The 14,992-nt window shown below is 31.9% G+C and overlaps 1 protein-coding gene across 1 annotated transcript; it reads right to left on the reverse strand.

Moving 5' to 3' along the window:
• Window positions 1-581: 581 nt before the first annotated feature.
• On the reverse strand, window positions 582-8,292 carry LOC149494054 (autophagy-like protein). The gene is made up of 5 exons (XM_089725025.1): window positions 6,336-8,292; window positions 3,546-5,223; window positions 2,264-2,481; window positions 1,641-1,854; window positions 582-1,209 (listed from the first exon to the last, which is right to left on the reverse strand). The coding sequence occupies exons 1-5, from the start codon at window positions 7,277-7,279 to the stop codon at window positions 784-786; spliced, it is 3,480 nt and encodes a 1,159-aa protein (XP_089581151.1). The 5' UTR covers window positions 7,280-8,292; the 3' UTR covers window positions 582-783.
• Window positions 8,293-14,992: the final 6,700 nt, after the last annotated feature.

Genomic DNA, 14,992 nt, shown 5'->3' on the forward strand with positions numbered 1-14,992 from the left:
AAAATTATTTAGAGTCCATTTAGTTTAATTGTTCATATTAACGGATTGCCGATGATAGTAGTTGTTGATATTTAGTAATTAGTAGTCAACGGTTGAAGCTAAAAATTAAAGTTAAAGAGGCTAAAATAAATTCAAGAGTTAAAAAGGGTGAAACTGATATTATTTTAAAAAGTAAAATAAAAAAAATTAAAACATTATATGGGTGATTTTTTAAAAAAATCTTTTTTTTACGACGGTCTTTAATAAAATTTTGACTATTAAAATATAAAATTCAAGAAAAGTAAAAAAAATAAAATATAATAAAATGGCATTATTGGCTTGCCCTTCCACATATGTATCTACTAATACTTACATGGAATCACCAATTTATTGTATATTTCCTTTTCCGTAAGTATCATACAAATAAGACCTTTCAAGTGTTGAAAACCTGAATTATAATAAAGCATTATAATCATAATTACTATAATTATAATATTTATATTTATAAGCACTTCACCGTCCAAATTTTTATCTCATGAACTCCACAAGGGTTTTCATTCAAACATTTACTTTCTACCAGCAGCACCACATGCTTGCACATATGATATGAACAAGATGAATTTAATTCCAGAGATTGATAAAAATAAATTCAGTTATTCACAGTTTTTTTTACATGCTTAGCTGTACAAAAAGAAAAAAGAAAAAAAAAAAAAAACTTCCATAACATTTATATACAATATAATTATATAATATTTATATACACTTGGTTTCTTCCCTCATGTCTTCTCTGCCTGAAGCAGGGGATCAGGAAGTAGGTAGCGAACGAATGGTGGTATCAGGTAACATGGCTACTGTCACTACAAAGTATTCACAGCCAATAGGGAGACCAAATGGGTTTGAAGTGGATCCCAATTTCAGGGTTAATCTGTCAGTCCCTGCATCAGAGATGGTAAGATGATCCGCCGGATCTGTCCTGCCATGCTCAGGCCTCACCAAGATAGTTGGAGGAGGCAATGGCTTCACAATCTGGCGTTCAATATGCACAATCTGCCCAACAATGTAGCTAGGGCGGCTTGGAAGATGTTCGGTAAATAAGGCCACAGATTCAGAAGAGAGATAGTAGTTAGAACTGTTCCGGTTTATTGCCTCATAATGCCCAGCTGAATTGAAAACAAATGCAGCAATCTCATGGACTTCCAACCGACCAAAAGATATCCTTTCCTTGTTTGCCTGTAGGACAAAACATCTAGTTACAGAAAACAAATGCATTGAAAGAAACACAGTTTTTACAGACAGTCCCAAAAAATAACACGGGAAAGATTGAAACTTGAAAGGGAAATTTACAGAGTAGAGCAAGAAACATCTAAAAAGCATATATCAAGACTGGACTAGAACAACAATAGAGCCCAACGACTAATGACTCCACCAGAAACAAGGTCCAGACATCAATAATAACATAATTGTATAGGAACAGAAACAAGGTCGGTCTTCAATAATCGGTTTTTCAAGAAACACAATTTATAGGGACAGTAAAAGTTGATTATAAGGAAATTCCAGAGGGCTTCACAGCCATAGACCGTTCAAAAAAGATTAAATCAATAATTTAAGAGTCGCAGTGACTGAAGCACTAATGAATTATGAACAGAAGACAAGCCCAGTACCTGCTTCGCAAGTTGATGTTTTTTATACAAAGTGGTAACCAGCTCCTTCTTTTCTTCCAGTTCCTTTCTAAGCTGTTCATTTGCAGCTTCCAATTTTGGGTACTTGTCGAGCAGCTCTTCCCGATGCCTAGCCAAGAAACTGACTTTCTCTGAAAGAGCACGGATGCATTTCTTGAACTCAGCAGTACCATCATCATCATTGTCATTAATGGAACTGCACATTTCAAAGTAAAGCAATTTAATTGCTGCCATTTGCATGCTACAAATTGAACCCATCAGGGTTTTATATATCAACAGATAACTGATGTATCAACCTATATGTATCAGTTTTCAAGTATGCTAATATTTATGCTAATCCTACATTGGCCTGTATCCAACAATGCAGACCAATACATGACTATAGCAATGGCCATAACCGCCACAGGTATGAAAAGACTTAGAAACACTTCATTCCTTTTCTTTAACAGAAATTGCAATTGTGAGAGCCATCAAAGTTGCAGTTCAACCTTGACATCTCAATAAGGGAGACAAAGTTTAATTGCATCACTGGTAAATGAATTCTCTGGATGCATAAACATTGTCCCTGAAAAATAAAATACAGAGAACTATGCAAGTTTTCTTACCCCAAAGATTGAGCTAAAGCTCGCAAGGAATCAGCAAACACAGCGACTCCACCTGTAGCACATACACAGTTCTTAAATCTTTCAAGAAGGCCACGAACTTTTACTGCAGATGCACGCAAGGCACTATACTCAGATGCCCTTCGGTCAGCTGCACAAAGATGGGTTTGGGCTTCCTCTCTTGCTTCATGCAAACAATTCTCCAGGTGAGCACAATTCATCTGTTGCACGGTGGACAAAAAAAGATTATGCAACATGTCAAGTACAAGCTGATAGGACCTTTAGTTCATTTTTATTTACAAATAAATGAACCCAAGCATAATGCAACAAAAGCAAGAAACAATAACTGTCATATCCAATGAGAATAAGACCAAAAGAGTGGAAACAGCAGGTTTAATATTAAATTTTGGAATGGATATCCACAAGACTGGACCAACATATAGAAGTCAATTAACAGCCAATACAACAATAACTGTTGGAATATATACAATTAAAATAACAAATAAATTATTATGCATAATTTTGTAATAGTTTCCATCATTGAAACAGCTTTGTTATGTGGGAGGCACTAGAGAATGCCGGTCTTTTCCATTAGTCCTGAACTGAGAATAAAGCACCATAATTTGGCCAGTATCACAAGTTGAGGACACCACAAAGTAGAATTTTACTAGGATTTTCTGTTTAAGCCTAGGTTTTTCAAGGAAACAAAACACAAATCACTTGCTCAAAGAACCCCAAATGCTAAAGTAAACTTTTTTCCTTATCAAGTGGCAGTTGGAGCAAAATAAATATTCAATTAATTTAGCTAAGTCCAAAATACTTGAGAAACAGCAAAACAAACAAAATTTCTAAGCAGAATAAAATTTAACATCGCAATTCAGCAAAGATCAATAAGTTGGCATTGTCAAAAACATGAAGAGCTATGCATTCAGAAAAAATGTGAATGCATAGGGCAGCAGAGTTTGATTAAAGTCAGACACAAGCATAACATAGCAGTCCTAACTCCTGACAAATACAATAGCATGGCCAAGTACAATAAACAATGAAATAATAAGTAGCAAATTCCCAATACCTACTGTAATTCTGCCATAATATATGACAAGTAACCAAATTTATCCACAGGTTATAAGTATTTAAATTCGAACACAACAATCAATACTAGAACTGTGAGGGAGAGTTCAAAACAACACCAAAGGGTAACAGCTGCCAGAAAAAATTAATTCTGAAAAGAACAAAAGAAGAATATATCAAGATGGAGCAGTAGAAAAGGATGCAACTGATTTACCTGAGATTCATCCAGGAGTTTCCGACTCATTTCCAATTCCCCAGTAAGCACCACAACATCCTCCATAGCAGCATTGAGCTTGGTTTCAGTTTCATTCAACTCCTTTGATTTTTCTGCCAGTGCCCTTTGCACTTCCAACAAATGCTCACTGCTAATTTTAGGCTCCACGGCAGCATCAGAAGGCAAGTCATTTATAGGTTCAGGCATACTCTCAGCGGTGGAGCTGTTTGCCAATGACATGCCTAATTGTCCCACCATCTTATCTTTCCCATCTCTATCACTAACTTGCAGTTCTTCACGATGTGGCTCCATCATTAGTGAATCTAGCTGAGTATTAAGCATTCCAGAGGAATCCATCATATTTTCATCAACCCCTTCTCGACCTTTGCTTGGTTGCCTAGTGAGAAGTCCTAACTTTGCATCCAAAGAATTAGAAATACAAGAAACCTCATCCATGGGCTCTGAAGTTGATACATAGGGCAAATGAGTTTGACCACCACCATGCCTTTGTTGTTTGAAATCATCAGCTTTCACAGCTGGAACATCAAAGTCAGACACAGCATTACTGCTTGAAAGTTTTTGCTCCTGCAAATATTGATCAGACAATCTCTGCTCCAATTCTTGGATACGCTTCTCATATGACAAACACTGCAGTTGCTTTGCTTTAAGCATAGATTGGAGATGCTTCCCATACTCGTCTTTCAGCTGCAAGGCTTCAGCTGTCTTCTCAGCAGCATTCTTCAAGAAACTGTCCACTTTACTATCATCCATCAACTCATATTCAACTTCAAGGCTGAGGGAACAAATAAGTGCTTGTGCAGAAGCAAGTTCAGCTTTCAGTTTTGCATTCTCAACTTCCATCTTGGTAGTTCCAGCAATCTCTACTAACTCACAGCCTTCAAGGAGCTCCTCAGAATACTCTTTGTCCAAAGTGTCCAGAACAATTTCTTCTGCCTCAGCAGAATGAGAACTGTCATTAGACACAGAAAATGAACCTTTCACGCTTCCATGCTTCTCATTTTTTAAAGGCAGTCCTGCCAAATACTCTGGAGCATAACGGTCTAGGTCAGAAATATCAATATTAAGCAAATTTGTGTCAAAAGGAGCTATATTGACATCACACTGACTAGGAGTATCATACAACCCCATGGATGCTAATATATCCCTTGGTATATATGAACTATGGGCTTTAAGAAACTCTTCACGTCTCCTAATCTCAACCTCCCTCTTGGTAGCAAGCCTTTCAGCCAACTGTCCAGCCATACCCATGTAAAGTTTCATAGAAGCCTTTCTTCTCACCACCTCTGCTAGGCAGGCCCTATATGCAGGACCAATCCCGCGAACCAACTTCAAATCAGTAAATATATCCTCCTGACGCACCATTGCCTCTCTAAAAACTGGAAACTGTAACTTCGCATCTTTAATTATATAAGAAAGATATGTTACTTTTTGCATGTAATTATGCACAAATATGTTCATCTCATTCTTCTTATCCTTGCAAAACTCAAGAAGCTTGGTAATTGAACGACCACAAGCCTCCATCTTAGGCAAATGATTCTTGTCATGGACATCATACATGGGACCCAAGGCTGAAACTGCATCATGAGGACGAAGTGAAGAGGACAATTGGCAGGACAGACAATCATCCACAAGTTTCTTTACAGTGCTTACATCTTTGCTGCATAAATGCAATCACATAATCATCACAATCTTTTCTATAGCAAAATGAGCCAGCAGATCAAAGCAACATATACAAGCTGAAGCAAAAAGAATATAGCAGTCAATAATGGCAACACTACTGCAATTCTATAAGGATAAGACAGAATATTTCACATATTTGCACCCTTCAAAACCACCTTTACATGGGTTTAAAGACTCAGAATGTTGTCAACTTTATTTCTGTTTATATGTGGATCCCCAAATTGCACAATCAAATATAATTAAGAAATCAGAAAATTGTAGCTCATGATAATAAATGAAGCCCATAAATAATTTATCACAATCCTGCGGGTCCAGAAGTTCAGTTCACAAAGTTAAGGAACAAACATAAATTCAAAACCATCTAGTGCAAAAGTAAATAACGAAATAAAAGGAAATCTACTTTAATTAGATAATTTTTACAAATTGATTAGGAATTAGAACTCATGGAGAGAAACGCCTTTATACGCATTGTAAACAAAAAAACCAACAGCCTCGAGTAACAAATGATTCAATCAAACAGTGGCAATCACTTAGAACGGTTAAACTTTTAAGGAAAAGGTATCTCTTAGCAGCTAAGATAGAAATTCAATATCAATTTGGAACTTTAATTTGAATTCAGAATGTCCAGTTCTTCATATCTAACTCAAATTGCCAAAATAGGCTTTAATGCCAATCAGAACAGGATCAAAAGCACCTTACTTTCGCTACCAGAACAAAATCTTGACGACCCCCAACTCCTTACCATCAGGTACCAGACGACGACAACGACAACAACAACAACAACAACAACAACAATATCAACTAAGCCTTAGTCCCAAACTAGTTGGGGTCAGCCTTTGGGTATTTACTATAGAATTCACCAATCACTAGAAGAACGCTGAAACAAATTCACTCGTAAACAAAATTCTAAGTAGAAATTATAAGAAAGCACCAAAACCAAGCCTTAGGTATTCGACCATGACAATACTTCCAAAGGAAACGTAGGAATCAATCATGAGATATCAAGCTAACATGGAAAGCATTTGGAAAATTTTAACAAGGATGAAAAGAAAGTATTTTGTTAAAATGAATGGTACCGGAGTAACCAACCTTAAAGACTGCATGATACTCTTCTGCTCATTGATAAATCGATGATGCTCCTTGATGGTCACCTCTAGATTCCTAATAGAAAAGGAAGCCCTGGATGCAAATAACTCCTCAACCTTGCGCTTTACTTCACTGAACATTTGCTTGAACTCTGAAACCTTCTTCTCAAACTGCCTATGCGAATTGCTACAGTTCTCTACAGCCTTTCTCAAGTTCTCTTCCTTCACAAAATCCACTAAACACTTGCGTGTAGCTGTCTGCAGGGCGGGATGAAGTTTGATTGACCTCAATTTTTCTAAATCCCTCCTGTAGTTCATTAGGAGTTCAGAATGCATCCTGTGCTGCTGCATATAGCGCTTCATGAACTCTGAGTAATTCTGACTAATCACCCTATAGTACTGATCCAAATTACCTCTAGCAACCTCAAGGGCTCTCTCCTGTACCTTCTGCTCCCTCAAAAACCTCTCACAATGTTCATACTTCGCATGGGTCCTACTATATATTGCATGACCCCTGTGGTAATGGTACCTAAATTGCCTCTCATAAGAAGGCAAAGCCTTCAGAGCTGGGTCCAAGGCATCATCTAAGGGATGAGGGTCAAGTGGACATGTTGGTGATGGAGGATCTAGAACTTCAAGAATATCAACTTGCTCAGGTGTAGGGGATGGAGAATTATTTTGGAGCCTAGTTCTATTGAATATAAACACCTCTTTATCACTAGATGGAAGCTTATATGCAGCAAGCGGCCGCTGGGGTTCAAGTTTCATGTCCAAACACAAAACTAGCTGTTCATTGAAAGTAATCCCTGAAACTGATTCAATATGTCGCATAACAGCCTCCACATGAGTTGTTTCATCACAATCAAGCTCGAAGGAGTGGCCATTTTCTGCTATATGAACCATAAACTTACCTTCATGAACGGAAGCTTCAGTGATGCTTGAACTCATCTTATCCTTAGAAGCAGAATTACCTACCACAGAAAATAAGCCACTGAATATCACAAGACAGGAGAATTTGAAGCTAAAACTCCAGAACAGTCCAATCAAGCCCAAAGATGTAGTTAAAACACCTTAGTTCAATCTGTATTAAAACCAAATGGGAGAATTTTTTTTCCCTTTTAAAGATTTCGTCCTTGATTTTTCACCAGCCCAAAAAGAAAATTGCAAACACAACCAATACTATACAAACCAACGAGCATTGAATCAAGAGAAAACCAGTTGTTGTCAACTCGCCATAAGAATCTGCAACAATAGCTCAATCCGAACAACACCCAGCAGAGATTTTATCCAAAAGCATACAACTTTGCAACCAAATCCACCACAAAACCCCAATTTAGCAAAAACCCACCATGCAATTCTTCGAAAACAACAATCTCGACAGACCCACCAGCAATTACGAGGAGAAAACCCTAAGAATCACCAACCCATCATCAAAATCACAAAGCTTAGACCGAATCCCAAAGCACCCACCAACAATTAACACCAAAAATCCTTCTCGATTGTGCTATCAAAATTCTTAAAAGTAAAACCTAAGCAAATAAAGACAGAAAAGCTCACAGAAACAGGAAAGGGCCAATCACAGAGCAAAATTATAGAAACAAGGGCAGCGAATTTTGTTGGGAGAAGCTTGAACTGGGAGACTAAACCAACAGAATAACAATACGTGAAGAGATTATCGAAGGAATCTAATGGGTGATTAATCTAAGCTCTCTGCACTAGGTTCTCAACACGGAACCCCTTTGATTTTTTACCCTTTTTGTATTATTGTTTATTGTGATATGTGATTTCTTTTTTTAATAAATAAATAAACTTTTCTTCTATTAACAAGTAACAGGGAAAAAAAAATCACAGAGAAGCTTCCTCGAGAAGCAATCACCTGCAGGTAGCAGAAGAGCGCTCGCTCTTTTTTTCTCTCTGTGATATAAGTTTGGGAGGAGAAAAGCAAGGAACTTTTTACAGATATTTCAATTATTTATATAGGAGTTCTCTGTTTTTTCAGTTGTCTGTTCTGCTTAAGTGCTTAGGAGAAGGAAATACAACTTCTTGAAATTATCAGTTTGCTCCCTTAAATATTTTGAATTCGCATTATGGCCCCGTTTCTGTTTTCCTGTTTTTCTAGGAGGTTTTTCGTTTTCTAAAATATTAAAATAACAAATACGTGACGGTTTTATCCGTTTTTAAAAGTGAAATTATTGTTTTCTTTTTCTGAAAGTAAAAAAGTGAAATTATTGTTCCATGACATAAAATTTGTTAAAAATATATATATGATATCAATTTTAAATTTTATTTTTAAGAAAATTCAAAATATAATAATATTGCATTTTGCAAATATTTATAACATAGTACACGCTTGAAATAAAAATAGTATTTAAATAAAACAAATATGATATATCTTTAAAAATTTTCACGCTTAAAATAGTATTTAAGTAAAGCTTTTCAATATACTAAAGATGATTTAAGATTTAAGGAAAAATCTCTAAAAATATAGATAAAAAGAAATTTTTATAAATAGCATAAAATAATAATTACTTGAACAATTTACTTTCATTTTATTTTACGGTGACTTTTGAAATTCAAATATTAATGAATTTAAATCTGTAAAATTTTATTAACAAAAGTCATCTAATTGCCTCAAAAATTTAATAATCCTAAACATTTAGAGTTGTGATAAGTGTCTTAAAGTAATAACATTCATAATTAATTTACATTAATTTCTTATTTTCAATTTTTTTTAACAAATTAATCATTGCTACTATATCATGCATATATGACTTATTTAATATATAAACATGTTAATTTTCAAAATTATAAGATTAATTATGTCATGTAAAAAAAAGATTAATTATATTAAAGACACAATATCAATTAGGTCAAAGATGGTAATAAAATCTAATTTTCTAGTAATCATAACACTAATTAGCTCAAAGATGGTTAAGCATCTAATTTTCTATACAAGGAATAATTTTTATTGGCAATCTAATTCCATTGAAAAGTTTATTGAAAATAAATGAATTTTTAAATTATAATTATAATATATTTTTTATATTTTTCACCTTATAAATTAAATTAAATCTACATTTATTTTGATTACATATTTATCCAAAATTCATAACGATTTTTGATTCATTTTTTTTGTTAGTTGCTTGTTATAAGTTGATTTCTTTAAAATTATACTTAATACTTTTTTTATTGCCTTCCATATATTTTTTATACAAAAAAAAAAAAAATTAAGAAGTATTAATTAATTTTTTTTCTAATTTTACTCTTATCGTTACTAATTCCAATAACGAGTTATTTTTAAAATATTAAGAAGTTCTTTTTATTTAAAATTTATTTAACTTCTTTGAAAAAATTAAGAAGTATTTTTTTTTTCAAATTTTCCTTTGTTTTTATTAAATATGATACTTATATTATTTTGTTGGAGTGCGAATTGTTGAGATTTGAATAACTAGGATAATTTAGTCACACTAAAGAAAATTTTGATATAATTCAACTAATTTAATTATTTTTTTAATTATCATATAAAACTTTAAATAATAAGTAAATATGGATAAAAATAAATATTTTATTGTAATTTAAGTGATTAATTACTTTTTTAATTCATATAAAAACTTTAAACCACGTAAAAGTGGGAAGGGCGTAAAGATGATTATGAACCGGTTTATGATTGGATATCCATATGTAACCCATCAACAAAAATGAGATAGAATTTGGACCGTATCATGTTAATATATATATAAAATCAATAAAAATAGCCCACTTTTAAAAGGAAAAAAGGTCATACGAGTTCGGGTCGGATTGATACATATGTATATCCACCAAATTATAAACGGCTCGGGTTTTCCCCGCGAGTTTAGATCGGATGGGATAGAATATAATAAGCATATTCAAAAGGGAGTATTAGATATGCTTTTAAAGTTGGCAAAATTTTAAGGAAAGACTCGACTTCTCCAACGCCTTCTTACAAAACTTTAGAGCAATTGTACTTTCTGTCGTCCAAGCAATGTGTATGTTATTCACCAATTTTATTTTGTTTACATTTTTCATTTAGCATCAAACCCAATTTAATTTCAATTCTAAATTAAATTTATTGATTTAATGCGTGTAAAACTGTAGAGCATTGTAGACTACACAATAAGAGATAGTCATCTTTTTTACTCACTAAATTGGTGAACATTCCATTTATAAGTAAAAAAAAATCAATTAAATCATACATATGGTTGTAATCGAGCCGAGTTGAATCAAGTTTTGATGAGCTCGAGCTAGATTTGATAACGATATCTCAAACTCGAACTTGGCTTGAGTTCGTTTTAAGTTTGAAAATCTGTGCTCGAGCTCGAAATTTATTAATCAAATCAACTCTGTTTTAATATAGGTTTTAATTTATTTTGGTTTATTAAATTAATTCGTGAGCTCGACTCAGCTCGATAAAGCTGGCTTACGAGCTAATGACCCATATTCGAGCTTAGCTTCATAAGTTTATTGAACGAGCTTTTACCGACCCGAGTCTCAAGCAGCTCACAAGTGACTTGACTCGTTTACAACCTAATCATGTATATTTGGTAAATCCTAATTAAATTTTTATATGTAATAAAATTATATATACATATATTTTTTGCCGACATAGGTAACGTAAGCCTCATTAGGTGTTGGAATATTGGCTTGGAACATGGAGGTTCACATTGGTCTTCAGCAGGCTTCTCCACGCAAGGCCAGCCAAACGCATTTTTCTTTCTTTTTCAATAATAAGATTGAATTATGAAACAATTTCCACTTTCCACATTATTTTCAGTTCACTTTCCACGTTTATATGAAAAAAAAGTGTACAAAATTTCCATGCACTTGGACAAGTTGGGACATTAGAGATGGTCCTATTAGGTGGCTATGATTGTGACTAGCTTTGTTCATTCTTGATGTTTCATTATTTGGACAAAAAATTAAATAAATAGAGATCAAGGGTAAAAAAAACGTGACCCTTTGTTCCAAGTAATTTCTTGGTAAGTGCATACTGGCAACATAAAGTAATTTTTTTTCTGTACTAAAGATTCTCTCTATGACTATGTTCCTGTTTCTTGGTGTTTTTCTTTTCTTTTTCTCTTTTTTTTTTTTTGGAAAAGACAGATAAAATCTTTTTTTCTTTTCAAGAAAATACACACATAAATTAAAATGAAGCATATGATATTATAATCATAAAATTAATATAAAAAATGCAAATAAATTAGTTTTGAATTATTAGATATCTTACCTTATAAGAAATTAAAATGGTGGGAAAAAATATAAGTTGTGAAAAGAATTATTTCAATAATATGTTTCAATGTAGCTTAAGAGGTGCTACAATTTCCAATAACTATACCAAAGAAATGTATAATACACTCTAATAGGCTAAACAATTTCCAATAGCTACTCTGTAGCCCTGCCAATATTACATTGACACGTAGCAGTTTACCTATTAATTGACATTTAGATAAAAAATTTTCAACAGTAGCAAAGAGAAAGATACATTTATAAAAAATTTTCTCAATAATAATATTTTTAATTATTTTTTAATACTTGCACGAAATATTCAGGTCCATATTCGTTTAACGGTTCATAAATTTAATTAATTTCTGCTCGTGTTTGGAGGCAAAGGGATTGATCTGAGGAATTTGCATTACAAATGATTGAACCCATGAATTAAGTCATTGTGATCAACCCCATAACTGCTCTTAATTAAATTTTGAATAAAAATATATTTAAGTAATGTTTTCACGGTAGTGATGAAAGAAACAATATTCAAATAAAAACCACTTAATAATGATAATTTAAATTAATCTTTCAAAATAATGATAATTTAAATTTTCATTTTCTTAATTTTCAGGTAAAATTCGTCGGGAAAATATAATTTATTTTCACATATTTAATAATATGTTTATGTAATTAAAGTATTTCATATGAGAAGAATGTCTTTTTTTTTTATATATATACAGTTTCCCAAGACAGCTAACTAGCACGAGCTTTGATCATAATCCAAGCAAGTTGTATATCCAACATAAAATGGATAATAATAAGATCTGTATTTTTTTTTTGGCAAAAGAAATTTTTGATTCTAGCGTATGCTTGTAGATAATCTCACCTTTATTATTAAATTAGGGCAAAATAATATTAAGATTAAATATGCTAATGCTAATATCTTTTATCGAGAACTCTCATCTTCAAAAATAACAATATTAGATTTATACCCAACAAAAAGGAAAATTATTAGAAAATAAAAATTAGTCGGCTGCATTAATTAAAAGCATAGCACACAAAGGTAGCCTAGTAATAAGTGTAAATACAGTCTGACAATAGATTTAGATTCGAATCTCTCATTTTTTAATACTAAAAAAAAGCGTGTCGCTTCAAATGTAGCATATTAATTAGTGAATAATTATGCTTAAATACTTGAAGAAATTGTTGTCTTTGGCATGTTTATTATAGCATAATTTTTTGTTTTCAATAAAAACATATTATATCGAAAAATGAATTAGAAACCGATTGTTTTATTCAATATTCGGGAAATGCACTTTGTTTGAAAGGCAAAAATACCTTAATATTTTATAGTCTGAGAGAAATAACACATCTTCCTGATTATAGAAAAAAAATAAAATAAAATAGTGAATATACTAAGATTTTATTCGGCAAAATTAGTTTTTTTTGATAATTGTTATATGTTTTAATAGTTTTTCATAAAAAGCAAAAAACTAAATTTTATATGAGTTAACTTTTCATAAAACGCAACTTGACTTTTAAAATCTAATTCAAATATTATATTACCGAATACTATAAAAAGTTGTTGTCCAATACGAAATTATAAAAGAGTCAGAATTATATATAAAAATATATAAGAAAAACACTGAAGATGGTGGACAAGAAAATTTGGATTAGTTGAGAAATTTCAATTAAATACCTATTTAATTAAGTTGTTTTGTCATGTGGAAAATGATTACTGAAAAAATCATTTTCAATAATCAAAATCCAACGGTCAATTACTATATTCCATACAAAAAATGGCTTTGTTAAGGTTCTTAATTCAGCTTTCTCGCAGAACCGTGCAGTAATCGTCTACTCGTTAATTGACCATTCTTTTATTTTAATCAATGACAAAAACAAGCAACTGGACAAAAAAATTTGTAAGAACGTGACTTCAATATATTGCACGTTGACTTTTAACTTCCAATTAATTAATTATATATATATATATATATATATTAATTTTGAACGAGTAGATAAAATTTTAGAAATGGGTTGTCGATTTTGAAAATATTCAGTTTTCAAAAAATTTCTTTTAACGTAAAAAAAATTCATCTGGCTAATTTTTCTAATTCAATTTAAAAATAATTTTTATATTGTGATGGTTGTATTTTGAGATTGTATCGAGTCAAATTGAATTTGAGTGTGCCACACTCCAAGCTCAATTTAATGGGCGTTTACTTGGCTCAAAATTCAATAAGTTTAAAAATTTTGAATTTAATTGCGACTTGAAAATTGCAGTTCAATTTTGTCTATATTTATTTAATTATTTCAAATTGATAAAACTTGATAAAGCTCAATAAAAACTCGATGCGATCTCGAGCCGAATATCATTATGCTTAACTTGAATTTAGCTGAATTTTTTAAAACTTTTTCAAAGGCGGCTGGGCTTATTTAAACGTGTATTATATTCACATATAAATGAAGAAGCCAGTATAACATTTGCTCTTACAAGTCTATTTCCTATGAGAAATTGTGAGAAAGCACAAAACAGAAATAATGCTATCAAAAGTGATATGTTCCTATGAAAACCATTAGAAAAAAATAAAAAAGTACAAATCAAAAATATAAAATTTTATATATAGGGGTCAAAAATACATGGTCGGTATGTGCATTAGGCATTTAATTATATATGATAAACATAACAGAGAAAAAAATATTCACAACCGAAAAAATAAAAAAATCTTAAAAAAAAATTATAACGCTTGGTGGTATAATTTTTAAAATAATAATTTTAACATTTTTCAACCATTTAATAAAATAGTCACATTTTTATATAACTCATCTAACTTTACAAGTTTTAGTGTTAAATAGAATAATTTATAAATTAAAGTTTTTAATACTGTAATTTTTTTAAATTGAAATGCGTAATAAAAATAAAAATTAAAAAAATGCCATAAAAGTGAATGTACGCATTTCACAAACTGTCTTCTGGTGCTGTTACATTACATCATATTGCCAGGACTGTCTCATACTCGCATGGGGGACATACATGAATGATGGTGATACATAAATAGGACCACCACATACACATGCATCTAATCCAATTAGTCAACATCATACATCCTTCCAATGAGTTTAGCAAAATCAACTAAATTGTTTTAAGTTTAGGCATCAATATACTATATAAAGCAACGTGTGGAATGGGGAACGGTAAGATGAATGATAACTAATTAAAAAAAAAAAAGAAAAACAAAACGCAGTGTTTTACCTAGTAAATACAAATATAATATATGGTAAATAATTAGCTATACTACAAGGTAGTTGTCCAAGCCAATATTTTTTGTGGTTCATAGCTATACTATCAGGTAGTGCCAAGCCTATTAAAGCCAATCTAAAAATGGGTAGAAAATAATTTAATTATTAAGAATGGGAATAAGAGAATGTGAAATA

This window comes from Jatropha curcas, chromosome 8, assembly GCF_041381405.1.
Source record: "Jatropha curcas cultivar XTBG-Jc1 chromosome 8, XTBG_Jcur_1.0, whole genome shotgun sequence".
NCBI classification, from domain to species: Eukaryota; Viridiplantae; Streptophyta; class Magnoliopsida; order Malpighiales; family Euphorbiaceae; genus Jatropha; species Jatropha curcas.

What these genes read in the sequence shown, in the direction of transcription:
- LOC149494054 (XM_089725025.1), bottom strand. Translation starts at nt 7,279, where the DNA reads ATGAGTTCAAGCATCACTGAAGCTTCCGTTCATGAAGGTAAGTTTATG. An exon ending in AGTATCATGCAGTCTTTAAG is followed by an intron (nt 5,224 to 6,335) that starts GTTGGTTACTCC and finishes GCATTTATGCAG; the next exon opens with CAAAGATGTAAGCACTGTAA. An exon ending in AACTCCTGGATGAATCTCAG is followed by an intron (nt 2,482 to 3,545) that starts GTAAATCAGTTG and finishes ACCGTGCAACAG; the next exon opens with ATGAATTGTGCTCACCTGGA.